This window comes from Rutilus rutilus (assembly GCF_951802725.1).
Source record: "Rutilus rutilus genome assembly, chromosome: 2".
Lineage (NCBI taxonomy): Eukaryota > Metazoa > Chordata > Actinopteri > Cypriniformes > Leuciscidae > Rutilus > Rutilus rutilus.
In genome coordinates, this window is record NC_140210.1 from 33,596,903 (window position 1) to 33,620,670 (window position 23,768).

Below are 23,768 nucleotides of genomic sequence, written 5' to 3' on the forward strand. Positions count from 1 at the left end.
CACAGTTTTTCATTGTCTCATTCTCTTTTCTGAAGACCAAAAAGTTGGCTTATGACCCAGTGAATCTATCTACAGCAATGGGAACACATAGCTCTGTTACACAAACTTTGAGCTTCATCCTATGATAGAAGAATCTTTTAATTTCTTAAGTTAATTTTGTCCCTGATTCTCAACAATGTATAGTGGTCCAGTGTAACTGAAAAGTGAGGGAGTGGATAGAGACGAGTACTCAGGGTGGTCCCTTCAGACTAGGCCCAGACTCTCTGCTGACCCACTTTCATCTTAAGACAAGAACAGTCTCACTCCGTAGCCAACACTACTACAAGCACATTAACTAAATAAGGAGGTGATGAAGATACAGTCATACTATATGCACAGTCCTCCATGTTACTGTAAGGATTTATTTAGTAACCTTCAGGCCTGGCACAAAATGGAGACCGGCGTTCTTTACGGAAAGGTCAAATATCGCTATATAGGACAGACTAGAAACGAACACTTCTTCAAATGGGGGTCAATGCAGAATCTTCACTGCATGCAGTATGTTAGCTTGCAGTCCTATTTCCGTGGCCCAATCGCTCACCATCCCTCCCTCTCTCATGCTCTCATTCTCTTCTCAATCATCCCATGCAAATCCTGCATACAGTCCCACTAGTGATGTCAGCATCTGGGATGTCCAGAACTGGGGTGGATATTTTTAGCCTGGTGCAACGAGTGATAGTATGTGTAGAAGAGAGAGAGAGAAAAAAATGGAACGACAGAGCAAATCTGTGTTGTGAGGAAATAATGAGATGGTCTATATTAAAATAGGTGTGTGTGTGTGTGTGTGTGTCAGAACAGGGAAAGCAAGAGGCACTATATGAGGACATGCACGGCATGCACATCTTTCAAACATGCATGTGTGTGTGTCATTATTAATGCAAAATATCCCAAAGGCTTAACTGAGTTCCTCATAGTGGCTGAATGATTTCTACAAATCTATCAGCTGACTGGAGGCGGAGACCAACGATTTATTCAAGCAGAGCCTCTTCTATCTCTCTCTCGCATTACTACAGAGGCCAGGCTATTACTGCACCAGCATGGCCTCGTTCCTCTCCCACACCTAAATCAGGGACTCTGTCACAGCTGGGTCGGTGCGTACGTGCGAGCGTGTGTAGTTACTTTGTGCCACTAAGTACGGTTCAGTGAAAAACAGGCAACCGAGATGAAACCATTAGTCAACATCAAATCAGAACCGACACTATTTACTTTCTTAATGCACATGTTCTTATTGATTTATAGGTGCAAACTATGCAAAATAGAAAAAATGGATTGGCTTTGAAATATTTTATCTAGGGCTGGAACAATGCGTTGACGTAATCGTCATTATATTTAAACATATTTTGTGCTGAATACGGCTGCGCTTAAAAGGCATTCTGTTTTATACAAGCTGCGGTGTGTGCAACTGGTTACAATTTAACATTTAGCACTTAACGCTGTTGTTGGTTATTTAAAATATCTAATGGATGAACTAGCCCCTCGATTGGACTCATTTATTTAACTATGCGCTGTCAATCGTGGTAAAACTTCACGGTTTTATGGACACCGCCATGTTTTATACTGTCGCTATGGTTAGTAGTTAGTTAGTTAGTTAGAATGTAGTTGTGACTTCAGCTGTTTGATCTTTAATCTCCTGAAAGAACAAAACAGTTCAGGATTCACACTTGTAAACAGTCGCTGCTGTAAATCCCAAAAAGTGACAGTGAATGCAGCCATAGTAAACATCTTTCCTAGGCCTACACTGCAGAAATCTTATCTTTTGGGATAAATAATATCATTAAGTAAAAGTTCATCCATAGATTATTTATGGTTATTATTTATTGGTAAATTAACCAAAGGATTATTCAACTATTGTTAGTTCCAGAACTAATTTGATCAAAACTCATTTCATTTTGGTATGAAACACCCACTTTTCACCATCCTATCAATTCCTAATGCATAAAACTCAAACTTTTTTCATGGAATATCCTGTCCTATGGAAGTACGTCACATTACAGAAGTAAAAGTGGGTTGCGAATTGAAATTCACACTAATATTAAAAACACAAATTTTGCACTGGGAGAATTTTTGGTTTGGCTTGTAATGTAGGACACAGCAAAAGTTTCCACAGACACATAGAGAACAATGAGATTCAAAAGTTTGGGGTAAATCAAAAGTGACAAAAGTGATTCCTGGAAGAAAATGTATCATGGTTTCCACAAAAAAATACTCAATTAAAAATGCTAAAACACCAAAACTTACTTATTTTTTATAGTACTTGTACTGTAAATTGAAGGCATATATTTATAATACTTATAAATCAATGCCATGCATTACAAATTATATACTTATGTATAGCATAATTTTATTAGTATTTGTCTAATGTTAAGATAATTACAAGCAGGTAAATTTAGGACAATAATAAGAACACAGCTCATTGTATGCAGCTGGTCTCATTGTAAAAAGGGTGGTAAGCACAGTAAGCTAACTTTACTTGTAGTAAGACCCATGAGGTTAGTCAAGGAGTTATATTAGTCTGTACTCTATATACAGTGATTACCCTGCACTGACAAGTAAAAGTCGCACAGTTTTAAAGATAATCTTGACACCTACTGTAGTTGGGCACACTGTAAAGCTGGTTGGTAAAATGACGCCCTCCTGAAAAAGACACAAGGCAGCAAAGGTGTTTTTGCTGCACTGATCCATGTACTGTATGCTGCAGTTATCTGTGTTTTATTACAAAATCTGTTTTTCACACAAATGATTATTACAGGAGGAGATTATCGATTAAATTTTGCATGGTTCCTTGTACAATACTATGTTTGGACCTCAAAACACTTTTATAGTGCCAGCAGTTCGCACCACATAACCAGCTCCATATGTATGGCATTTCTAAAGTAGTAAACTTGCTGAGTAGCTCGTCTGGTACAACACTGTACTTGCAATGGAACATGGCATACTTTTTTATCTCATGTTTGCTATTGTTAACACTATCAGTTTATGGTAGGATTTATAGGGGGTAGGTTAATTTCAAATGTAATAGAGCATTAACCATTTAGCACCACTCACTGCACATTTAACTCTTTCCCCAACAGCGTTATTTAATTTAAAAGTTGCCAGCCACCACCAGTGCTTTTGATCATTTTCACAAAAATGTCATCACGGCCCCCAGAATATTTTGTGATATGAATATCTGAACATCCAATTTGTCAAACGAAAGAACAGAGACTCTGCTTTTAAAAAAAGTTTTAGTCTAGCTTCATGCATTCCTTTTTTTAACAACACTTGAATGTGGGTAAGGTTCATAAAAAAAGCAACATTTTGAACAAAAAGCTGAGAAAAATCGACAGTCTTTGACACCCCCTATTTTTGTCAAAGACTACAACGTACATAAGCAAAGCTTTTATCGCTTGTTTCTGCTCCTTTTTTGCCCATGTTTTGATTCGGAGATTCTCTACTCTTTCAGAAGTTGCGTAATAGCACCCTCTACCATATAATAGTGAAAACAAAGCAGGAAAATTCCGTCAATGGCGGAGAAAGAGTATATTTCCGAACTAACGCGATATGTACAACCACCAACATAATTTAATATTTCCATATTCACGGTCATTTGTTTTAAACCAAACTGAACATTCTTTTAGCACCACTCACTGGACATTCCTTTCAAACATTTAAAAGTGTTGCAAATTGTGCAAGCGACATATCATTTAGCACAAATGTTGCCTCAGCCACGTTTTTGCACTGAGCCTGGGTTGTAAATTTCTGTCTGTTTTTGATGCAAAACTATCATATGTCACTTGACAGCCATAGTGATGGAAAAGTGCAGCTCAAAAATTCTCTTAAACATCTCCTTTTGTGTTCTGTGGTGGAAAAAAACACAGGTTTGGAATACCATGTAAATAGGTGAACTTTCCCTTTAAAGAATAAAGGGACAGATGGCAAAATGTCAGCCTCTAAATCACTTAACTATAAAGGAATTGCCACGTTAAAAAAGTGAGACCTGAAAAAAAAAACGTGATAATCAAGGTGTAGACACTTGTAACTGCCTCAGTAGACAATTTAAACCACATCTGGTGAAAACTAGTCTGCTTTGTGGCACTTTCCATGGGGTACAAAAGAGGGTCCGATGAAGTGAAGGATACTCTTTCAGCAAATGGTCAGAGAAAGAGGAACTTAACCTACATAAAATGATGATTGTCAGTCTCAGAAGGTCAAATTACAATTTATATGAAATTGTATTTTACATAGGAGTTCAAATTTTTCAACCCTGTTACCAAAGATTGGGACAAAAGCAGAATAAAACAAATATAGCGTATATGTATAAAGCAATAAACATTATATAAACCTCAAAATTAAATTAAAAATTAAATTGATCAAATCACTACAGCTGAATGGGTAATTGTGGTGCATATTTTGCCTATATTAAGCTACCACTCAGTAAAGTGGTTTAGGATGACTTTATTTCCCAATACCTAAAGAAACAATATTTGTCTGATCATTATTCTCACAATAGTTTTAGTGGCTGCTGTGACTACAATTTGTGGTAATTTACTTGTCTTCATGTCATGCTGTAGAAAATGGTGAATAAAATTAGTTACATTTAAAAAGATTAAATTGAACCTCTATTCAACCGATTAAAATTATGACAGTTGTATGCTTTTAATTGTTGGATACAGTCAAGAAGGTCAAGACCTCTAGGGTGGGACAGGCTTAATCTAACATTACATAATATTTTATCAAAATATCTAATAATTCTTTCAACCAAACATGGAATATGTGCCTAAAATGGTTTACAAAAACATAATGGGACACCAAAAAATATCCTATTTGTGAGTGTTGCCCAGTGCGCTTAAAGCTAAGAAAACTTAATGATTTCTTCCTTTTCACAGCCTCTTTGCTAACTCACACTTCATAAACATAACACACACATGGCTTGGCTAGACAAACATACAAGCATATATAAATTGCTTTTGACATATCTGAATTAGCACCAACTTCAGTGGAAAGTTTCTTTACCTCAACTACAGATCAATTGGTTTATAAATGAGATGTGTCATCTTCCCATTTCACAGTTGTGCTCCTCTACAGGCCTGACCAGCTCTCCAGCTCAATATTACGGACAATCACAGAAGACTCACAAGCAAAATGGAGAAAAGCAACCATGAATCCTAGGGCCATATCACAATCTCTCTCATAACACTCGTACAACAGGAAAACCAGCTGCCAGAATTGTTATTCATGATGCTACAAACTTAGTGCTGTAAAACCCTTGCTGGGACCAAAATGGAGGATGCATGCTTGATTCATCCTTTTCTTTCCTCATGTTGTTGTGATTGCTTCACCTCTATAGACTGCTTCAAAAGCTCCTCTCAATCGGCACATCAAATACAGAAACCTTACATGCCCAGTTAAACAAGACACATTGATGGAGAATGGCAGGTTACTAATACGCTAGGCTAACAAACATTTATGGCAGGGTTCCTCAAATCCAGCCCTGGAGTGCTCCTGCCCTGCTGAGTCTAGATCCAATCCTACTCAAAGACACCTGAGCAAGCTAGTCAAGGTCTTCGGAGTTACTAGAAAATGACAGGTAGGTCAGTTTGATCAGGGTTTGAGCTAAACTCTGCAGGGCAGTGGCCCTTCAGCACCGGATTTGAGGAACCCTGATTTACAACCTCTGGTCCAAGGTGAATCAGAGGTCCTGGGGGACCCACCTGGTGTCATGTAGCCCCTCGGAGAAGGGGAGATGTGGGTCGAAGGAGGGGGCGGTGGAAAGTGCTTATGGTGGTGGTAGTCCTTCTCACTGCGAGTGCGGATGCGCTCTAAGGCCCGCTCCGATAGATCAGAGCTGGGCCAGGCCCGCCTGAAGTTGGTGCTGCGGGTCTTCTTCATGCCGGCAGGTTACCCGTGGCGGGGAGAAGGGGGAAGGGGGAGGGGGGAGGGAAGAGGGTAAGGGGAGGGAGGGGGTGGGGAGTAACCTGAGGTTCAGTCCCTCCCCCACATTGGCAGGGGACACCCCAGTCCAGGTATCAGGCCAGAGTCATGGTAAGGGCGCTCTCGCACATGCACCCGTGCGTACGCATATACACACATACGCGCACGTACGCACGCGAACAGGGGGTGACACGTGGCGGCGCAGGCGGGCGTGCTCAGTGGTTGGAGGTGGGCGTGGGAGCGCTGGGATGGGCTGTCCTCTGAGGCATCACCCTTGGCTGGAACAAATCCCACCGACCCCCTGCCAAACATCCGGATTCGTGTGCCACGAAGGGCACATTACATCGCCAGGCACTGCGGGGATGGGAGAAGAGGGGGACGGCAGGGTGGGACAAGAAGGAAAACGTGAAGCAGCGCAAAGACAATTCCGGACAATGCGTGTGTACCAAACACACATATGAGTTTAAGCAAGGTGCATCACGATGAAAGGATGGAGTGATGAAGGAAGATAGAGGAGGGAGGGAAGATAGGGTATAGTGAAGGGAGGGAGGGAGAGAGAGAGAGAGAGAGAGAGAGAGAGGGGGGAGAGAGAGAGAGAGAGAGAGAGAGAGAGAGAGAGAGAGAGAGAGAGAGAGAGAGAGAGAGAGAGAGAGAGAGAGAGAGAGAGAGAGAGCGAGAGAAAGAGAGAGGCCTGCCTGTCCAACAATAGCCCAATTCAGCACGATGGCGGCAGCCTCTCGGACAAGTCCGCTGAAAAACAAAAGGCCTGCCTGGAAAAGAGAAAATGCAAAGGGGGAGGGAAAAAAAGAAGAAAGGCGAGAACGGCCTCTGAGGTGACCTCGAAGCTTTGGTGATCTCAGTCCGCAGACAAGCCCTTGTCAGCCTCCCTCGTCTCCAGCTCTGCCACTAGCCTCCGTCGAAAACGACGACACGGGCGAGGGGAAGGCAGAAAAACCACGACGAGGGGGAAGGTGGAAAAAATGGAAACTGCAGATGCGGAAGAATGGTCCTCCTCTTTTGTTCCGTAATTCCACAGTGAAGGAGGACGGCGGCTGCGAGGCTACATGCTCATTCACGCGACTACATCTTGTCTCCGAGGCTCCCTCCTCTTTCAATGCTGCTGCCGTCGCTGCTGCTGCTAACACTGCTGCTGCCAGCACCTTATGAAAGGGGTGTGTGTGTGTGAGAGTGTATGTGTGAGTGAGGGGGGAGGCAGGAGAGCAGCAGAGCAAGCGATCGAGTGTGTGAGCGCACGGCAGAGGCTCTACGTGAGCGTGCGTGTTTCGAGTGCGATTGAGAGCGAGTTAGCGTGGATGGAAAAGAAAGATGGGGAGAAAAGGAAATAATAGCAGGGTTCATAAAGGAAATTAAAGACTGAATGGAAAACACATGCAGATCATAGCAGGTGTCCTAGAATAACATGTAATATAAAAATGTTTAAAACAAGTGCGCATCTTCTCCATCTTCCCCACGACCTGCTTTAGTGCTATGCTAATTGTACCAGAGTATTTGTTCTGTTCAATTATAAAACAGAGAAATGTGTAAAACTGAATAAACAAGGACCTGTAAAACTAATCCACTACTTCACTACTCTACACTACACTACTCCATCAGGACACAATTGTATTTATTTAGACATTGTAATGACATTAAAGGGATACTGGACCCAAAAATGTATTTATTTTTTTTTAAAGATAAAAAATAGAAGACTTTCGTTCTTCTATGGAACACAAATGGAGATTTTTAGAGAAGTATCTCTCTTTTTGAGTCTATTTATTGCAAATGGATGGGTCCCTCATAGCTGAAGCTTCAAACCAATCAAAATGAACACAATGGTAATGGTGTTCTGAAACAAAACGACAGGTGTGGGAGAAAAATACTAATATTTTAAATGTTAATATTATAAACAATCACTTCCTACCAACTGTCATACATGTGCGCTTGACGCAAACATCGGCACGTTGTGAAGCGTGATGTGAAAATCACTCAAAAAGTGCTGACAGTTGGCAAGAAGGTTTACAGTGTAAAAAGTTACAAATATTAGTATTTAGTCGTACACAAACCAACAACTGGGGTCCTATAGATTACTGCCATGTTCATTTTGCATTGTTTTTTAAGAGTCAACCCATTCACTTGCATTATATGGACTCACAGAGATGGAATATTTTTCTAAAAATCTCTGTTTGGGTTCCACAGAAGAACGAAAATCATATTCATCTGGGACAGCATGAGGGTAAATAAATGATGAGAGATTTTTAATTTGGGGATGAAGTATCCCTTTAAATGCAGAACAGCTGGAGAGAGCTGAATGACCAAATGCCTTTGAATAACATAATATGCGAATCATTATGCACACAAATGTATCCTACTTAATATAAAAATATGCTTGAAATCATGAAATATCACATAAGATGAAGACTCCAGTTGTCTCAGTAGTATAATAATAAAAGGTAACACTTTATTTTACACAGTATCCTTGTTACACGTTACATGGACTCACTATAGTAATAACAGTAAATGATGCATAATTACAAACAACTAGTCTCAACCCAAACCCTATGGTAAATATAGCAATTAATATTACTCAATGCTTATATACTAACAAGAGTACCTTGACAGAAAATGTAATCCCAAGCAAATTAGTTTGCATGTAGTGGGTCATCACATAAAGATCACATGACCAGAAAACAACTCCCTTTATCTTGGTAACCCTCTATTATTGGTCACTTTCGCTCTTTAAATACATTAATCATGGCTGATAGTGATATTGCATTTCTACAATGGCATAACCACAAACAAAACATACCTATTAAGATGCACTTAAGTAACTTGGTATTTTGACAAACCTAGTTGATATCCCAATAATAATTGAACTTGAATGCAGGGGAGGGGACTGTGTTGATTTAAAATCAAGAGGAGGAGGAGGTTAGAGGCCAACTAAGCATGACAAAACACCAATGCCTTCCCTTCAAGCTGCTCCCACCCCCTCTGCAATTAAAACGAGAGAGAATGTGACCACGGCACAAAACTTCGTGCAAGAAGGCGTTACGGAGGCTAAAGGCTAACAACAAGCAAGAGGGGGTGTGACACAACATGCTGTGAACATGACCTCTGTGAGTCAGCATTAAAAGTTGGAGGGACTCATTTTACAGTAATTTATTGTAGAAAGTTAATCTATCTCTTCTTCTTTTTAATCAAATGTAACAGAGAACCTCCCCAGTTTCAGAATATTAACTCTACAGATGGTTTTGTTACCTACCTACCCATATGTAAATGTCACAAACACAACATATGTGCTTTCTTGTAGTAATCATGGTAGCACTTTATTTTACATTTCAGTTTCCCATGTACATATTATAGTAATTATAATAACTGTGTAATAACTAGCTACTAACCTTGAACCTACCCCAAAACCTATCCTTAACCCATGTAGATACCTTATGCTACCCAGTTCATTCTTAGGTAAGTACACTCTAAGTACATGTAAGTGCATGTACTGTAAAATAAAGTGAAACTGTAACAATGTATCTAGCAAGAACATAACTGCAGAATATCACAATAAAATCCACAATAGCTGATACATTTAAGCTGATTCAATGGAGAGAGTCGTTTTGAAATTTCTGAACTTGTTCAGAGAATAATTGCTACAAATACACACCTACAAACAATATATAGGCTACATACACATATTAAAGTATGAATAATGTCTAATGTTTCTCATCACTGATATTTAGTTTTGATCATTTTACAATGGGTATAATCCTAACATACCATCTAGTGGTACAATATTGCTACTATGAGTCTCAGTTCAATACATGAAACAAATCTTCTAGCGTAGGCTATAAACACATGACAAGTATTACTAGCTTTGTATTTTTTGTACACTACTGTTCAAAAGTTTAGGGACAGTAACATTTTGAAAGATTTCTCTAATGTTCACTAAATTATGCATTTATTTGAAACATTTATTAATTTGTCCCTGTGATGGAAAGCTGAAATTTCAGCATAATTATTCCAGTCTTCAGTGTCACATGATCCTTCAGAAAACATTCTAATATGCTGATTTGCTTCTCAAGAAACATTTATCATTATTACCAATGTTAAAAAAAGTTGTCTTAAGTTTCTTAAATGTCACTATAGATTAATTTAAAGTATCATTGCTGAAAAAAAATATATATAATAAAATCGTACTAACGCCAAACGTAAAAGTTGTATTAAATAATAAAGTACTAGCAGCATTAGTATTAATATTATTTAGTGTTAGTGTAAGTATGTGTGGGCAATGCAATTCAATAGCCCAATGTCAACAAAACAAGTAAAATAGTAAATCTACTAAATAGTAAATACTCCTCTTCCCTTATCGACTGAGCCCTTCAGCAGGTTCAGCTCAGGTACATTTGAGGATGAAGGCCTTGTGCTAACCTCTTCCTCACACCGTCCTATGCCCGTCTGCTTGCTCATCAGCTGAAATCACTAACTATCCTGCTTGGCTGCGGACTGGAGGACGGGGGATTGGATTAGAGAGTCAGTGTGAAGAAAAAAAAAAGAGTGAAGGCGAAGCTGCTCTGGTTCATTCATACAAAAAGGAAAGGGGGGAAAAACACCAGCCATCTTATTTCTGAGCCGCAACAGCAGCCGTAACCATGGCGACGTTGCTTGATGAGCTCATAGGCTCTGCAGTAGGACATCTCTAAAAGGTGAATGGTGGAGAGTAGACACCGCTGAAAATATGGAGAGGGGCTGAGGAGGAATTGATTGCTTTTTAGGAGCCATTTTTAAATCGATAAAAAAAAGTTATATTATTGTTATTACCAATACCAACAAACTGATCTCTCTCTCTCCCTCTCTCTCCCTCCCTCTCTCTCTCTCTCATTTATATAGCTCTGGAAAAAAATTAAGAGACCACCACAAAATTAGCAGTTTCTCTGGATTTATCATGTATCTGTTTATTTATCTATTCATTTTTAACAACACAATACTAATGCTTTAACTTAGGAAGAGTTCAGAAATCAGTATGGGAACATTGTCAGAGCAGAAAGAAGCATGTTTTCTTCCAGGAAAACATTGTACATTGCTTGAGTCACGTGTCCTTCACAAAGACAAATCTGCCTGATTCTGATCCTCTCTGATGAGTCCAGTTTTCAGGTGATCCTCTAATGTTTAGACAGAGACCTGGAGAGGCCTACAACCCACAGTCTTTTGCATCCACGGGATAATTTGGTGGAGGATTGGTGATGATCTAGTGGTTCTTCAGTAAGGCTAGAATCAGGCAGATACGTCTTTGCGAAAAGATGTATAACTCAAGCCGCATACAAGATTATCCTGAAAGAAAAATAGCTTCTTTCTACTCTGACAATGTTCCCCAACTGGAAGGATTGTTTTTTTCCCGCAGGACAATCCTGCAATCCACACAGCCAAGGCCAATCAACATGTTTATGGAGGACCACCAGAACAAGACCCTGTCAAGGCCATCACAATCTCCAGACCTGAACCCCACGAAAACCTCTGGAATGTAAGCAAGAGGGTCACCAGCCATTAAATAAAGACAAGCTGCATGAATTTTTTCCCCAGGTGTGACAAAGTCGCATGGTTATTCCACCAAATACTGATTTCTGAACTCTTCCTAAGTTAAACATTAGTATTGTGTTGTTTAAAAATGAATATCAACTTGTTTTCTTTGCATTATTCGAGGTCTGAAAACATGGCATCTTTTTTCGTTATTTTGACTAGTTCTGCAAATAAATGCTCTAAATGACAATGTTTTTATTTGAAATTTGGAAGAAATGTTGTCAGTAGTTTGAAGAATAAATTAAAATGTTTATTTAACTCAAACAGATACATATAAATATAATAAATCCAGGGAAACTGCTAATTTTGCAGTGTTCTCTTCATTTTTTTTTCAGAGCTGTATACACACACACACACACACACACAACAATAAATCATAACATATAAAATAACTCAAATATAATTAAAATCACCTAGTTATTAGTTATTGTGTTGTCTCATTATTCCTCGGTTTTCAACTGTTTAATTGTTCCGTCTCAACTTGATCTATCATGTGTCTGAGCTATAGATTTTATTTTATATGTTTAATTGATATAATAGCTTTGTGAAGCTATATTAACATGTTAAAATGGTTACAATATAATCATTAATATGTTATTTTTACCATTTTATTTTTTCAATTAAAATTCTAATTACTATATTTAAATATATATGATATCACTCACAAGACAAACCTCCATGATTTATATTAAAACACTATATTAAAGGGCTGGATGCAGATAGAAATTATACTCCATGCCTCTAGATGGCAGCAATGCATCAATCCATATCATGAGTTTATTTCTGTCAGCCAGGCAGGTGGAGCATACAGCTTGATCAATATAAATAAGCCTTGTATAAACAACAGAGTAAGACACCACACAAATTCACATAGTCAGATTACTTTAAGGTCACGTCACTTTTGACAAATCACAACAGTCATAATATTATACTATGAAGTAGTATGAGAACAAGTTACATTGTGATGTAATTGTCATGTAAATTAATTTAATAAATATTTAATAAATTACAATAAAACTGAAATTATGCTGCATGTAACTTAATTACAAATCAATAAATCAAAATAGGATTGAGCTTGATATAAAAAGTTAAATAAAGAAATAAATTAAAGAATGTATATGGCCTAAATGTAATATTCTAAAACTCCACAAACAATAACACATTTCTTTCTGTCATGAGTGTTACAGGGCACACAAACAGTTCCACAAAACCTCTCTAAAAGTTGAAATTCTTTTAAATGGGTGACCTCGACAGATGAGATTTAAAAAGGCCTGCCCTGAACAAACACTGCACAAATGCTCCATTTAAACAGGGAATGAGACAGGGTGTAAAATGGCAGCTTACTGAAGGAAAATGTAGGGGTCTTCATTAAATTATTTGTTTCTTGAATAAACCTTTTGAGCCCTAATAAGAGAAGCCCTAATTCTGTTCTCTGGGTTCTTTTGGTCCGGACCAAAAGATACATTTTGGTGTATGCTACATTTTAGCATTCACACTGTCATTTTTAACACTAAACCTAAAAATACAACACAAAAAACAGCGTTTATGACGTGTATACAGTGCCCTCCACTAATATTGGCACCTAGGCGTGGAACAGTACATCGATATGGATGCATCGATCAAACCTCTAACGATATGATGCATCGATGCCACACGTAAAATATCAATATGTTACCTTTATTTTGAAACTCTCAACGTCCTCAAGTAACGTCCGTCAAAAGCACGCATTTTCGTTTACTCACAATACTGTCTGCAAGTGTGTCTTTGTAACGTTAATCTCATCATCTGAAATAGACGCGTAACAAGATTGACTGAACCCAAAACACGTTTTGTCACAAAAGCCTATTGTCCACTGTCAAGGCATCGCGAGTTCAAGTTTTACAGCAGAAACCGACAAGCACTCTTCTTGTTTGTTAACACAACCCGATAAGTTTTAGCGAATCAGTGCGCAGTATTCAGGTCAGGTGACAAGGCTGCTAGTCACTTCGAAAAGACGTGCTAGCTGAGGGGAGTTTCGTCAAAACTGACTAAAAGTGATCCAGGATGGATCATTTAAACGAACTTGATGAACCCAAGATATCTTCTTCGGGATTATAGCCTTTATAAAGCAGCATGTTACAGTGGTGAGGGAAAAGCTCCCTGTATTGCGTGTAATCACAACAATAAAGTTTGTCATTTTTGCCAAAAAACAACTGTTGGAGTTATCTGCTTTTGCTAAATAACTATCTTTTAATAATAAAAAAAATTGTTTTGTAAGTTGCCTGTATTTTTTTTTTTTATTTATTATTCAATATTACTTAATCAAAACAACCCAGCTGCAGTTTGATTGATATTACTAGGAATGCACAATTAAAAAAAAACATGATTTATGAAAATGAACAAGAACGGAGTGATCTGTTTTTGCAAATGAACTCTTCTGTTGTAAATGTCCCAATTGGGAGAGGGTGTGCAATTTTCACAGAGTTCATAATAGGGATGGGACGGTATGAAAATTTCGTATCACGATTATAGTGACCAAAATTATCGTGATTATCAATATTATCACGGTTTTGTTAAAACGAGATGAAAGTGTTCAAAAAGAACTGATGCTCACACTAAAAACAGTTTAATATTTGAAAATCAACAAACAACAAATAAAACAAGCAGCTCTATGCACTTTTTTAAGCAAGATTATATTCTATGGCATTTCCTTCCTTATAATGACCGTCGTCAATAGCAACGCATTATAACACAGCGCACATCCATGTATCGCAACGGACGCGCTCTCTCTCGTTTCATTCAAATACAACTTGCCGTCTTGCGTCTGCGAAGGGCAAAATGTGGCAGGAGAAGATGCACCAGCAGAAGAGCTGAGGCTTCAGCGGATTATCAAACAGAGAATCCTGCTGGAAAATGAAGTCAGCATCTCCATAAAGCTTGTCTGTTGAAGGAAGCATGAAGTGCTCTGAAAATGTCCTGGTAGACGGCTGCGTTGAGTGGACAGCACAGTGGACCAACACCAGCCGATGACATGGCTCCCCAAACCAACACAGACTGTGGAAACTTCACACTGGACTTCAAGCATCTTGGATTGTGTGCCTCTCCATTCTTCCTCCAGACTCTGGGACCTTGGTTTCCAAATGAGATGCAAAATTTGCTCTCATCAGAAAAGAGGACTTTGGTCCACTGTGCTTTATTAAATCCAGAGTCAACGCAGCCGTCTACCAGGACATTTTCAGAGCACTTCATGCTTCCTTCATTTTCCAGCAGGATTTGCACCTGCCCACACTGCCAAAATAACCAATACCTGGTTCAATGACCATGGTATCACTGTGTAATTACTGTGTGATTTCATGTAATATTCATATTTTCTGGGATTTTGATTTTGTGGGTTTCATAAGCTGTAAGCCATAATCATCAAAATTATAACAAATAAAGGCTTGAAATATCTCACTTTGCATGTAATGAGTCTATATAATATATTAGTTTCACCTGTTAAGTTGAATTCTTGAAATAAATAAACTTTTCCATGATATTCTAATTTTTTGGAAAGGGTCTGTATATATATTTGATAAAAAAAAAAAATGTTTGGAGAAAAAACATTTATTTCATAATGTGATTTCCCCCCCACTTTCAATTGTTTTACTTCAATGAAAGGTTATAATTTTGTCTTTTTTTTTAATGAAAGATCAAAAGGATAAACAATGCAGATTTATTTTCACAGCCGCCTTTGCTCATATTTACCAAGGGTGCCAATATTAGTGGAGGGCACTGTATATTACAACGGAACTTACCGAACATCCAAAACAATTCTGTGTACTGTGTTCTGTGTAAATATGCTCGTTCTATGTGCGTACATGATATTTTTACCAGCTGAGAACTCACAAAGAACTTAGAAAATGTGTAAAGGAGTCAAAACAGCGGCAGCAATTCCTCTGTCGCACACAGACGAAGATCTGCTGTAGGACGGTGCCTATACTGTAATGGGCAAAATCGCGACTATGATGAGAAAAACTTGAGCATGCTGTCCTTTTGGTTTGTTTAGATGTATTTGGTCCGTGTTGCATTCATACACTATATGGCCAAAAGTATTGGGACACCCCTCCAAATCATTGAATTCAGGTGTTCTAATCACTTCCATGGCCACTGTTGTATAAAATCAAGCACCTAGACATGCAGACTGCTTCTACAAACATTAGTGAAAGAACGGGTCGCTCTCAGGAGCTCAGTGAATTCAAGTGTGGTACCGTGATAGGTTTCCACCTGTGCAATAAGTCACAATTGTTGGGAACAACATCAAGTCAGCCACGAAGTGGTAGGCCACGTAAAATCACAGAGCGGGGTCAGCGCATGCTGAGGCGCACACAAGCGGGAAGGAAGTCGACCGGAAGTTGAAGCCGGCCGCGTGCCACCATCTTGTAGCAGAACTTCACCTGCTGTTAGCATTCCATTGACTCCCATTCATTTTGGCATCACTTTGACAGCGAATAACTTTACTTCTGAGGCGTTTAAAGACTCCATTTGTCCATTATTTATTTCTAAAGAAACACGACAATGTATAAAATGCTCCATTACCTTGTATCTTACGTTACGGTCCCGTAGAAGCAGTTTTTGTAAAAGTAGGCTAACGATTGCGTCATAACCATGCGACTCTCTGTCGCACAGTAGAGAGATTACCGTATGGACAGGAGGAGAAGCTTGCGGGCAATCGGGGAGACGTGGAGGCAAAATGACAAAATAATTAATCAGAATACCTAGCAAAAGTTTCTCCTGCTCCTAGCTCATGGACAGCTCCTACTCACACTCTCCGTCTCTGCAAGTTTCGGAAGGGAATGATTCAGATTTCTCATGCCACAGCCACTAGAAGACAGACGGTTGCTCACGTCACATCTACGTCGTCGAGCTCTGTTTGAGTCTGCGCGTCAGGAACGGAAGTCCTAAAAAAAAAAAAACGCTAAAAATGGCCTTCACTTGTCTCAATTGAGTTCCAATGAGATGGCTCTGTCCACTTCTTATACTGTCTATGGGCGCACAGTGCGCAGAAGTCGCCAACTTTCTGTAGAGTCAATAGCTACAGACCTCCAAACTTCGTGTGGCCTTCAGATTAGCTCAAGAACAGTGCGTAGAGAGCTTCATGGAATGGGTTTCCATGGCCGAGCAGCTTCATCCAAGCCTTATATGACCAAGTGCAATGAAAAGCGTCGGATGCAGTGGTGTAAAGCTCGCCGCCACTGGACTCTAGAGCAGTGGAGACGTGTTCTCTGGAGTGACGAATCACGCTTCTCTGTCTGGCAATCCGATGGACGTGTCTGTGTTTGTCGGTTGCCAGAAGAATGGTACTTGCCTGACTGCATTATGCCAAGTATAAAGTGTAGTGGAGGAGGGATTATGGTGTGGGGTTGTTTTCCAGGGGTTGGGCTTGGCCCCTTAGTTCCAGTGAAAGGAACTACCAAGACATTTTGAACAATTTCATGCTCCCAACTTTGTGGGAACAGTTTGGGGATGGCCCCTTCCTGTTCCAACATGACAGTGCACCAGTGCACAAAGCAAGGTCCATAAAGACATGGACTTCTAGAAGAATGGTCAAAAATTCCCATAAACACACTCCTAAACCTTGTGGAAAGCCTTCACAGTATAGTTGAAGCTGTTATAGGTGCAAAGGGTGGGCCAACTCCATATTAAACCCTACGGATTAAGAATGGGATGTCATTAAAGTTCATGTGCATGTAAAGGCAGATGTCCCAAAACTTTTGCCAATATAGTGTATTTCAGTCGATATTTTCAGGGGTCTCAGTCCGCTTGTTTGTTGCGCACCAGTGTTCGGATGGCAGCGTTCACACTTAATCAAATGAACCGCACTAACAAAGCAATAGCACCAGGGTTTGTTTTAATTAAACCAAACCTGCCAAGTATGAACACACCATAAACATAAAGGTTTAACCAAAGCCTGGATGAGTAAGAGCCAGAAATGTATACCAACAGTCTAATGTAAAATAACAGAAAATCCAACATTCAGATATTCAAAGTAGTCACATTTTCATAGAATTTGAATGATCTCAAATGTTTTTTTTTTGTTGTTTTTTTTACCTGTGTTGATGTGACAATTTATAAAAGAAAATTTTAAAGTTATAAAGGAATATAGAGCCTCAGCTGACAAGCCCATTGACCCAGGTCACAAATCCTGATGAATATAAGAGCTTGAAGGACCCTAATTCATTTTAGAGGTGGGAAAACAAATTGACCACTATCCCCGACATCACAAATGGTAAACAGCTTCTTATTTCAATGTTTGCACACAACACTTGGTTAATGTCAGTTTAAGATGATCGAGGCCCAGATCTGTTAGCAAAAAGTGTGTTTAATACAAAATACAATGAACACACAATTTTTCTGATCAGTGTGACATTTTCAACCACTGTAGATACTCCATCTGTCCAAATATTTGCTTGCATCCAAATATCATCCACTGTGACTTAGGACATGGTTTTTCATATAAGTATATTGAGTACATGAACGTTCCAGATGAACCATCAATAAACAATCCATTAAGAAACTACAACCAGTCCAGTACTTATCATCTGAAGAATTTTTTTTACAGTGTACATGACAAAGAAATCTACTCTCTGTATTCATGTTGTTTTACATGGTTTTGAAAAACCGTAAAGAAAAGTTTAAATTTAAAGGTTTTCAACTGAATAAAATGCCAATGTGGTGTGAAACCATCAAGCAAAAAGTAATACACATTTTCCTCACACTCTAATACATGTGAGTGCACATATCTTAATTGTTTTAAAAAAGGTTTTAAATATATTTTTCAAGGTAAAAACTTTGTGTACAAAACATTAGTAAGTTACCTTTTAAATAATAATAAAAGATTATGCCACACTTGAAGCTGCAGTCCTTAACTTTTTTTGGGTTAAAAATGATCCAAAATAAATGTTTGGGCAAGTACATAACCAGCCAGTGTTCAAAACTGTCTGCTTGCTTTAGCTCATTTCAAAACGGTAAGCTTGTAATAATGTTTTTAATTCCAGTGGAATTAATTAATTCGAGCATGTCTTTGCGTCATTACGTCACATCTGTACATATAAAGGAGGAGTCTCGGCTAGTAGGCTATGTTGCGTGTGAGGAATTTGGAGATGGAGATTTATAGCCTTTTCTCACAGCACTTGATATAATTAAACATAAATTTGATGGCGGATCCAGAAAGGTTCAAATGACAATCACCAGTGACAACTGGAGATTCACCCGTTGTAAAACGCGAAAGACTTCGGACTTCGGACTGGCTACAGAAAAAAAGAGTTTGCAACCGGGCCCATGCGAAAACAAGGATAAATATCGGGAAGGCATTAAATGTAGTCACGCAATGCTGATGCTGTTAACATTAACAATTTGAGAACAAAGTATAATTTGCACGGTTTGACGTGATATAAGCAATCGTTAAGATTTAATCAGCGCGATTTACTGCAATGCTTTTTTTCCCTTAGCTGGTCAGAACAAAAGTGGATGTTACTTAGTTGTTGTCACAAACACACACAGGAAAAGGCAAGATCCAAGCGCAGTACTTTTATTGGGGAAATCCGTACTCATACATCCAGTCCAGGCAATAGGTCGTAATCCATAGGCAATCCAAATACAAAAACACACAGGCAACACAGGGTATCAGAAGTGGCATGACAAATAACAAGGACTCCGTAACCATGGGCGTCAGTTTGGTTTGAAATGTGCTGGGGACAGAGACGCATTCGGAAGTGCATTTTCAGAAGTGCTGGGTAGAATGACGCATTCATTTTTTTTCTCTCTTTCGCGCAGGTTATGTTTTGAAAGACGATGTCCTGTAGCTCAGGCACGCCCACCCCAAAAAAAAAAAAAAAAAAAAAAAACTTTTACTATATTCTAATTTTGTCAATAATTATTAAAAAAATCGCCAATAAGCTCATAATTTGTGCTAAAATAGTATTTAGTTTTAAAAAACATTTTAAAAAGCTGGTTATATTTTGATGTTTCTGCGCAAGTTCAGCAGACAGTGAGGTTCGGGTTTGTTCCGATCAGAGCTCGTGAGTGGAGAGCGCATTTCTGAATATTCTGCTCCGCTCGCTCATTCCGCAGGGTCGCTCGCTCAACACTGTTGCCTGGTTCGAAAATATGTGGAATAAGGGCTGCTTCCGACTAAAAGTTTTTTTCCTAGTCGACTAGTAGGCTATAGTTGTTCATTTAAGTAATTCGTGGACAAATCGCCCCTTTATATTAATTTAATTACTTATATAGCCTACAGGATAATGAGCGTTTACGTAATATAGCCGCACTCAAGCCGACGACCGCACGCATAAATCTTGCCACAAAGAACTGAAGTAAAAGTAATGATCATGACTGCGTCTAAATGTGTCTAAATATGCTGTGAATGTGAATGTGCATTATACGCTGAGTTTCGGTTCATTTCAACGTTTATGAGACGAACTCCAGTTCACTCGCCAGCGCCTCCAATGTCGTGATTATCTGCTATAGGCCTATTTACTTCTTATTTATTAAATCCATTGGTTCATGAAACATTGATTAAAATTAAGATATAATTAATACAAAACGAAATTCACTTTAAAGAAAGGCAGCTGTTCTGTTTGAGGTCTCTGTGAAAGTTTTAAAGCAGTCTTTTAGTGCCGCTTTCAGAGCGCTCACGTCCGTAACCGAGAACTGACATGTTGTTTATTCCCTCATAAATGCGAACACGGAAAATAAAATAAAATGAATATTATAATGTTTTTTTGTTGGGTCAGACAATGATTACCAAATTTCTCTCTCATATTGTTCCTCACAACCACTGAAAACGGTAAAAAAAATCGAACCAAAAGTCAAATTAATATGGACGGAAGCTAAAAGTGGTGGGTACAAAATGACTCATGACGAAATCTGGTGGGTACGCATTAACCCCGTCCCCCCCGAAATCGACGCCTATGTCCGTAACAAACACTAAAACAGACAGGGTATAAATACACACAGAACTAACAATCATGATGGGGAACAGCTGGGTACAATGAACAGTGATGAGTGCAGACAAGGATTGTGGGAAATGCAGTTCCTAATGAGAATGACACCGTGGGGGAAGGGGACCTCTAGTGGACACCAGGGAACATAACACAACACTGTGACAGTTGTTCATACGATATTTTCCAGTGAAAATTCTTATGTTGGTCATACTTCCAAAAAGTAGAATCTGTTATTCTGTATGACAGTAGGCTTATCCACACCGGCGCTGTGACTGACAGCTGCACATTCGAGGCACAACCCACGTAAAGTTGATAATTCCGCGAATAACTGCAATTGCAGATTTTGAACAGAGATGGCGAAAAAGAGGAAAAACTACAGACTGCAGCTTTAAGGTTATCTTTTCAAGAGTTCAAAAATGATTCCTATTGCTTTTGAAGCAATAGTATGACACAAAAATATATATTTTTGTATACCACTCCATTAAAGCCTTAAGACTTTGCGTTAATCAGAGGAACACACTGAAAGAAGTGTTGCTGACTATTGTCTTTATCACAGTAATTTCCCCCTTTCAAAGCACTCTATAAATGTCAGAAAAACATTTCAAGTGGCAACTTGCCAGGTTGTAGAATCTCCACAGGCTGCCCTTCCTAGTACAGGTTTGACTGAATGGCATGGCTGTAAAATGGCTTTTTACACATGAACACAAATTTATATAAGACCGCAAGAAGAAAACATTAAAAAGGAGGAAGTTTAAAGCATGAATGGGCTAAAAAGATACTATCAAAGCACTAGCACATTTATTGTGTTGGCTGGAACTTTAGAGAATGACTGTGCCCCTAAAGCAAGACAGAGCAAACAACTGTGAAATGAACTGAGATGGATTTGTGTGAAACTTCTCAGAGTCGCTTGGGAGTGACTCTACACACACAGAAGATTGATAAGAGTGTGCAAGAATGGTATTAGTGAGACGACACTCAGCAAAGTTCTACCAAGGTAGGTGACACATGAGGGAAGCGGGCGCGGGAGAAGGTGAAGAGTGCAGGTTAGGCTCCAGGCTAAAGGAGAGATCACAGAGATCACTCTCAGATCTCCTTACAGGCCAAAGATCAAAGCCACAGCTGGGCTTTCAACCGGAAAATTCATCAAAAGTCTATTTGCCCAAAGTGCAAGATCAGATATGTACTGACATGCTAAAATGCATAGTTAATGAATGAAAACAAAACTTAATATTGTTTGGCTGTTTTAGGACCACTAATGTTTATTTGCCGAATTTATGCTGCTAAGTGTCAACAACATCAAACTGTCAATCCGACAGTTGGATGAAATGTTCTGACTAACAATGCTACCAAACTATATTTGCATTGTTCTATGGGTAGGTTTAGGGCAGAGGTAGAGGTAGGTATGGACGTTAAAGGGGTGGTATAATGCCCTTTTCACAAGATGTAAAATATGTCTTTGATGTTCCCTGAGTGTGTATGTGAAGTTTTAGCTCAAAATACCCCACAGATACTGTATATAGCATGTTAAAGTTGTCACTTTTTGAGGGTGAGCAAAAACGCACCGTTTTGTGTCTGTTCCTTTAAATGCAAATGAGCTGCTGCTCCCGGCACAGAGGGCGGAGCTTCAACAGCTTGTCTCACACTGACATGCACTGAAAATTTTTAAACCTTTTTGCCTTTTATGTTCAAACCGGAGTCAGACAAAGATGGAGAGACTCAAGAAGAAGTGACAACATGTAGAATGCAACAGGACATTTCTTATTCATCTCTCTGACTAATGTTTTTTCAGTTTTTGCTATCATTAAAAATTGCAGCTAAGGTCGGAGCCATAGCCATGTGGGAAAGTGCTCTGACATATGGTGCGGCTGCACTTCAGGCGACCCGAATATGTGTCCTAAGCTTGAAGTCCTTTTAAACAATTATAATGACAACGTGTTCGTTCATTGGCCAGAGAAGAACTGGCCCCCCGACTGAGCCTGGTTTCTCCCAAGGTTTTTTCTCTTTTTCTGTTATCACTGTAAAGCTGCTTTGAAACAATCTGTATTGTATAAAGCGCTATATAAATAAAGGAGACTTGACCATGTGTAAGTGAAAACTTTTGCACAAAACTGCAGCCACCTCACTAGTCATATCGACTGTCGAATCACAATGCATAAAAAAAAATAACATTACTGAGTGCACCTTATGCTTTTTATGTGCATAATTTAAAAACGAATGTAGAAGTAAACTGAGCAGTTTAACATGCATGGAAATTTGCGCATCTGTACTTGCGCCAGGTTTGGTGTTGAAGGCAGAAGTGGTAGATTTACAATGAGGTGTTAAAAGTGAACCTGCACAGGCATTACAGTCCCAAACACCACATCAGCCAAATATGCAGTAAAACACCACAAAGAACACAACTCAACATGACTTATTGCTCACCTCTCCCACACAGACATGCACAGAACTATTTATTCTCTTTGGATGATCAGGTGTTATCAACACACCTGATGACACATCTAACAAACCTTTACCCCTCGAGAACTGGGGAACAAAGAGCAAGAGTGGAGACACACAGAAGGTCAATAACACAATTTAATTGTTTTTTTTTCTGGTATTTTGTTTTCCCTGGTATCTTGTTATTACATTAACATTATTATATTTTAATTTATTTTATTAAACAAGGATGTTTTCTTTGCTGCTGTGCCTTTAAACATCCTCTTGACATGAGACACAGCGCTTATTTGAGACATTACTCATTATATTTGATCCGATTCTGTGAAAAGCAACAAACAAACGGTTAAGATTAGAGTAAAATGATCACAGATATTGTAAAATAAACTTCTCCTGCTCTTTCTAATGTTGGGATCCTTCTGTAGGATGTGCAGAGCGGCAGGTGCTACACAGCCATGAACACTGAACTGCGTTTAACTCCTATTGTTAGTACGTCTGCTGTTCATCCTGCTTCCACTACAGCTTGGACTCACTGTTTAGGCAGGCATTTGTAGGAAACAAAAACTTTTTTGTACATTTGGGTAAATGCTGAAACATACAATATGGACACAATAGACATACTAACAACATCTAAAATGTAAGCAGTATTAGTATTTACTGTAGATACATGTAAAATATTAACGAATCCTTTTATATCATAAACATATAGGCTATTTATATAGTTACATAAATATATTGTATTTTTAGATTCCTTTTGATTTTTTGAATTTTTAATAGGTGTGGGATTTAAAAGTTTTTAGTAATTACTGAAGTAATGAAGATGCGAATTAGCCTTGGCTATAAACACTATGATACCGA

General features: G+C 38.8%; 1 protein-coding gene across 3 annotated transcripts in view; it reads right to left on the reverse strand.

The window, feature by feature from the left end:
- The window catches only part of stox2a (storkhead box 2a), a 54,600-nt gene that overhangs the window by 23,471 nt on the left and 7,361 nt on the right, over positions 1-23,768 (reverse strand). Inside the window, exon 1 of one of the 3 annotated variants that reach the window (XM_084402055.1) lies at positions 5,730-6,287. The exons of 1 other annotated variant lie outside the window; for it this stretch is intronic. In XM_084402055.1, coding sequence (XP_084258181.1) covers positions 5,730-5,907 — 178 coding nt within the window. In that variant the 5' untranslated portion in view covers positions 5,908-6,287. Of the gene's footprint in view, positions 1-5,729; positions 6,288-23,768 lie in introns of those variants that run through there. One more of the 3 variants, XM_084402056.1, reaches the window with a different exon arrangement.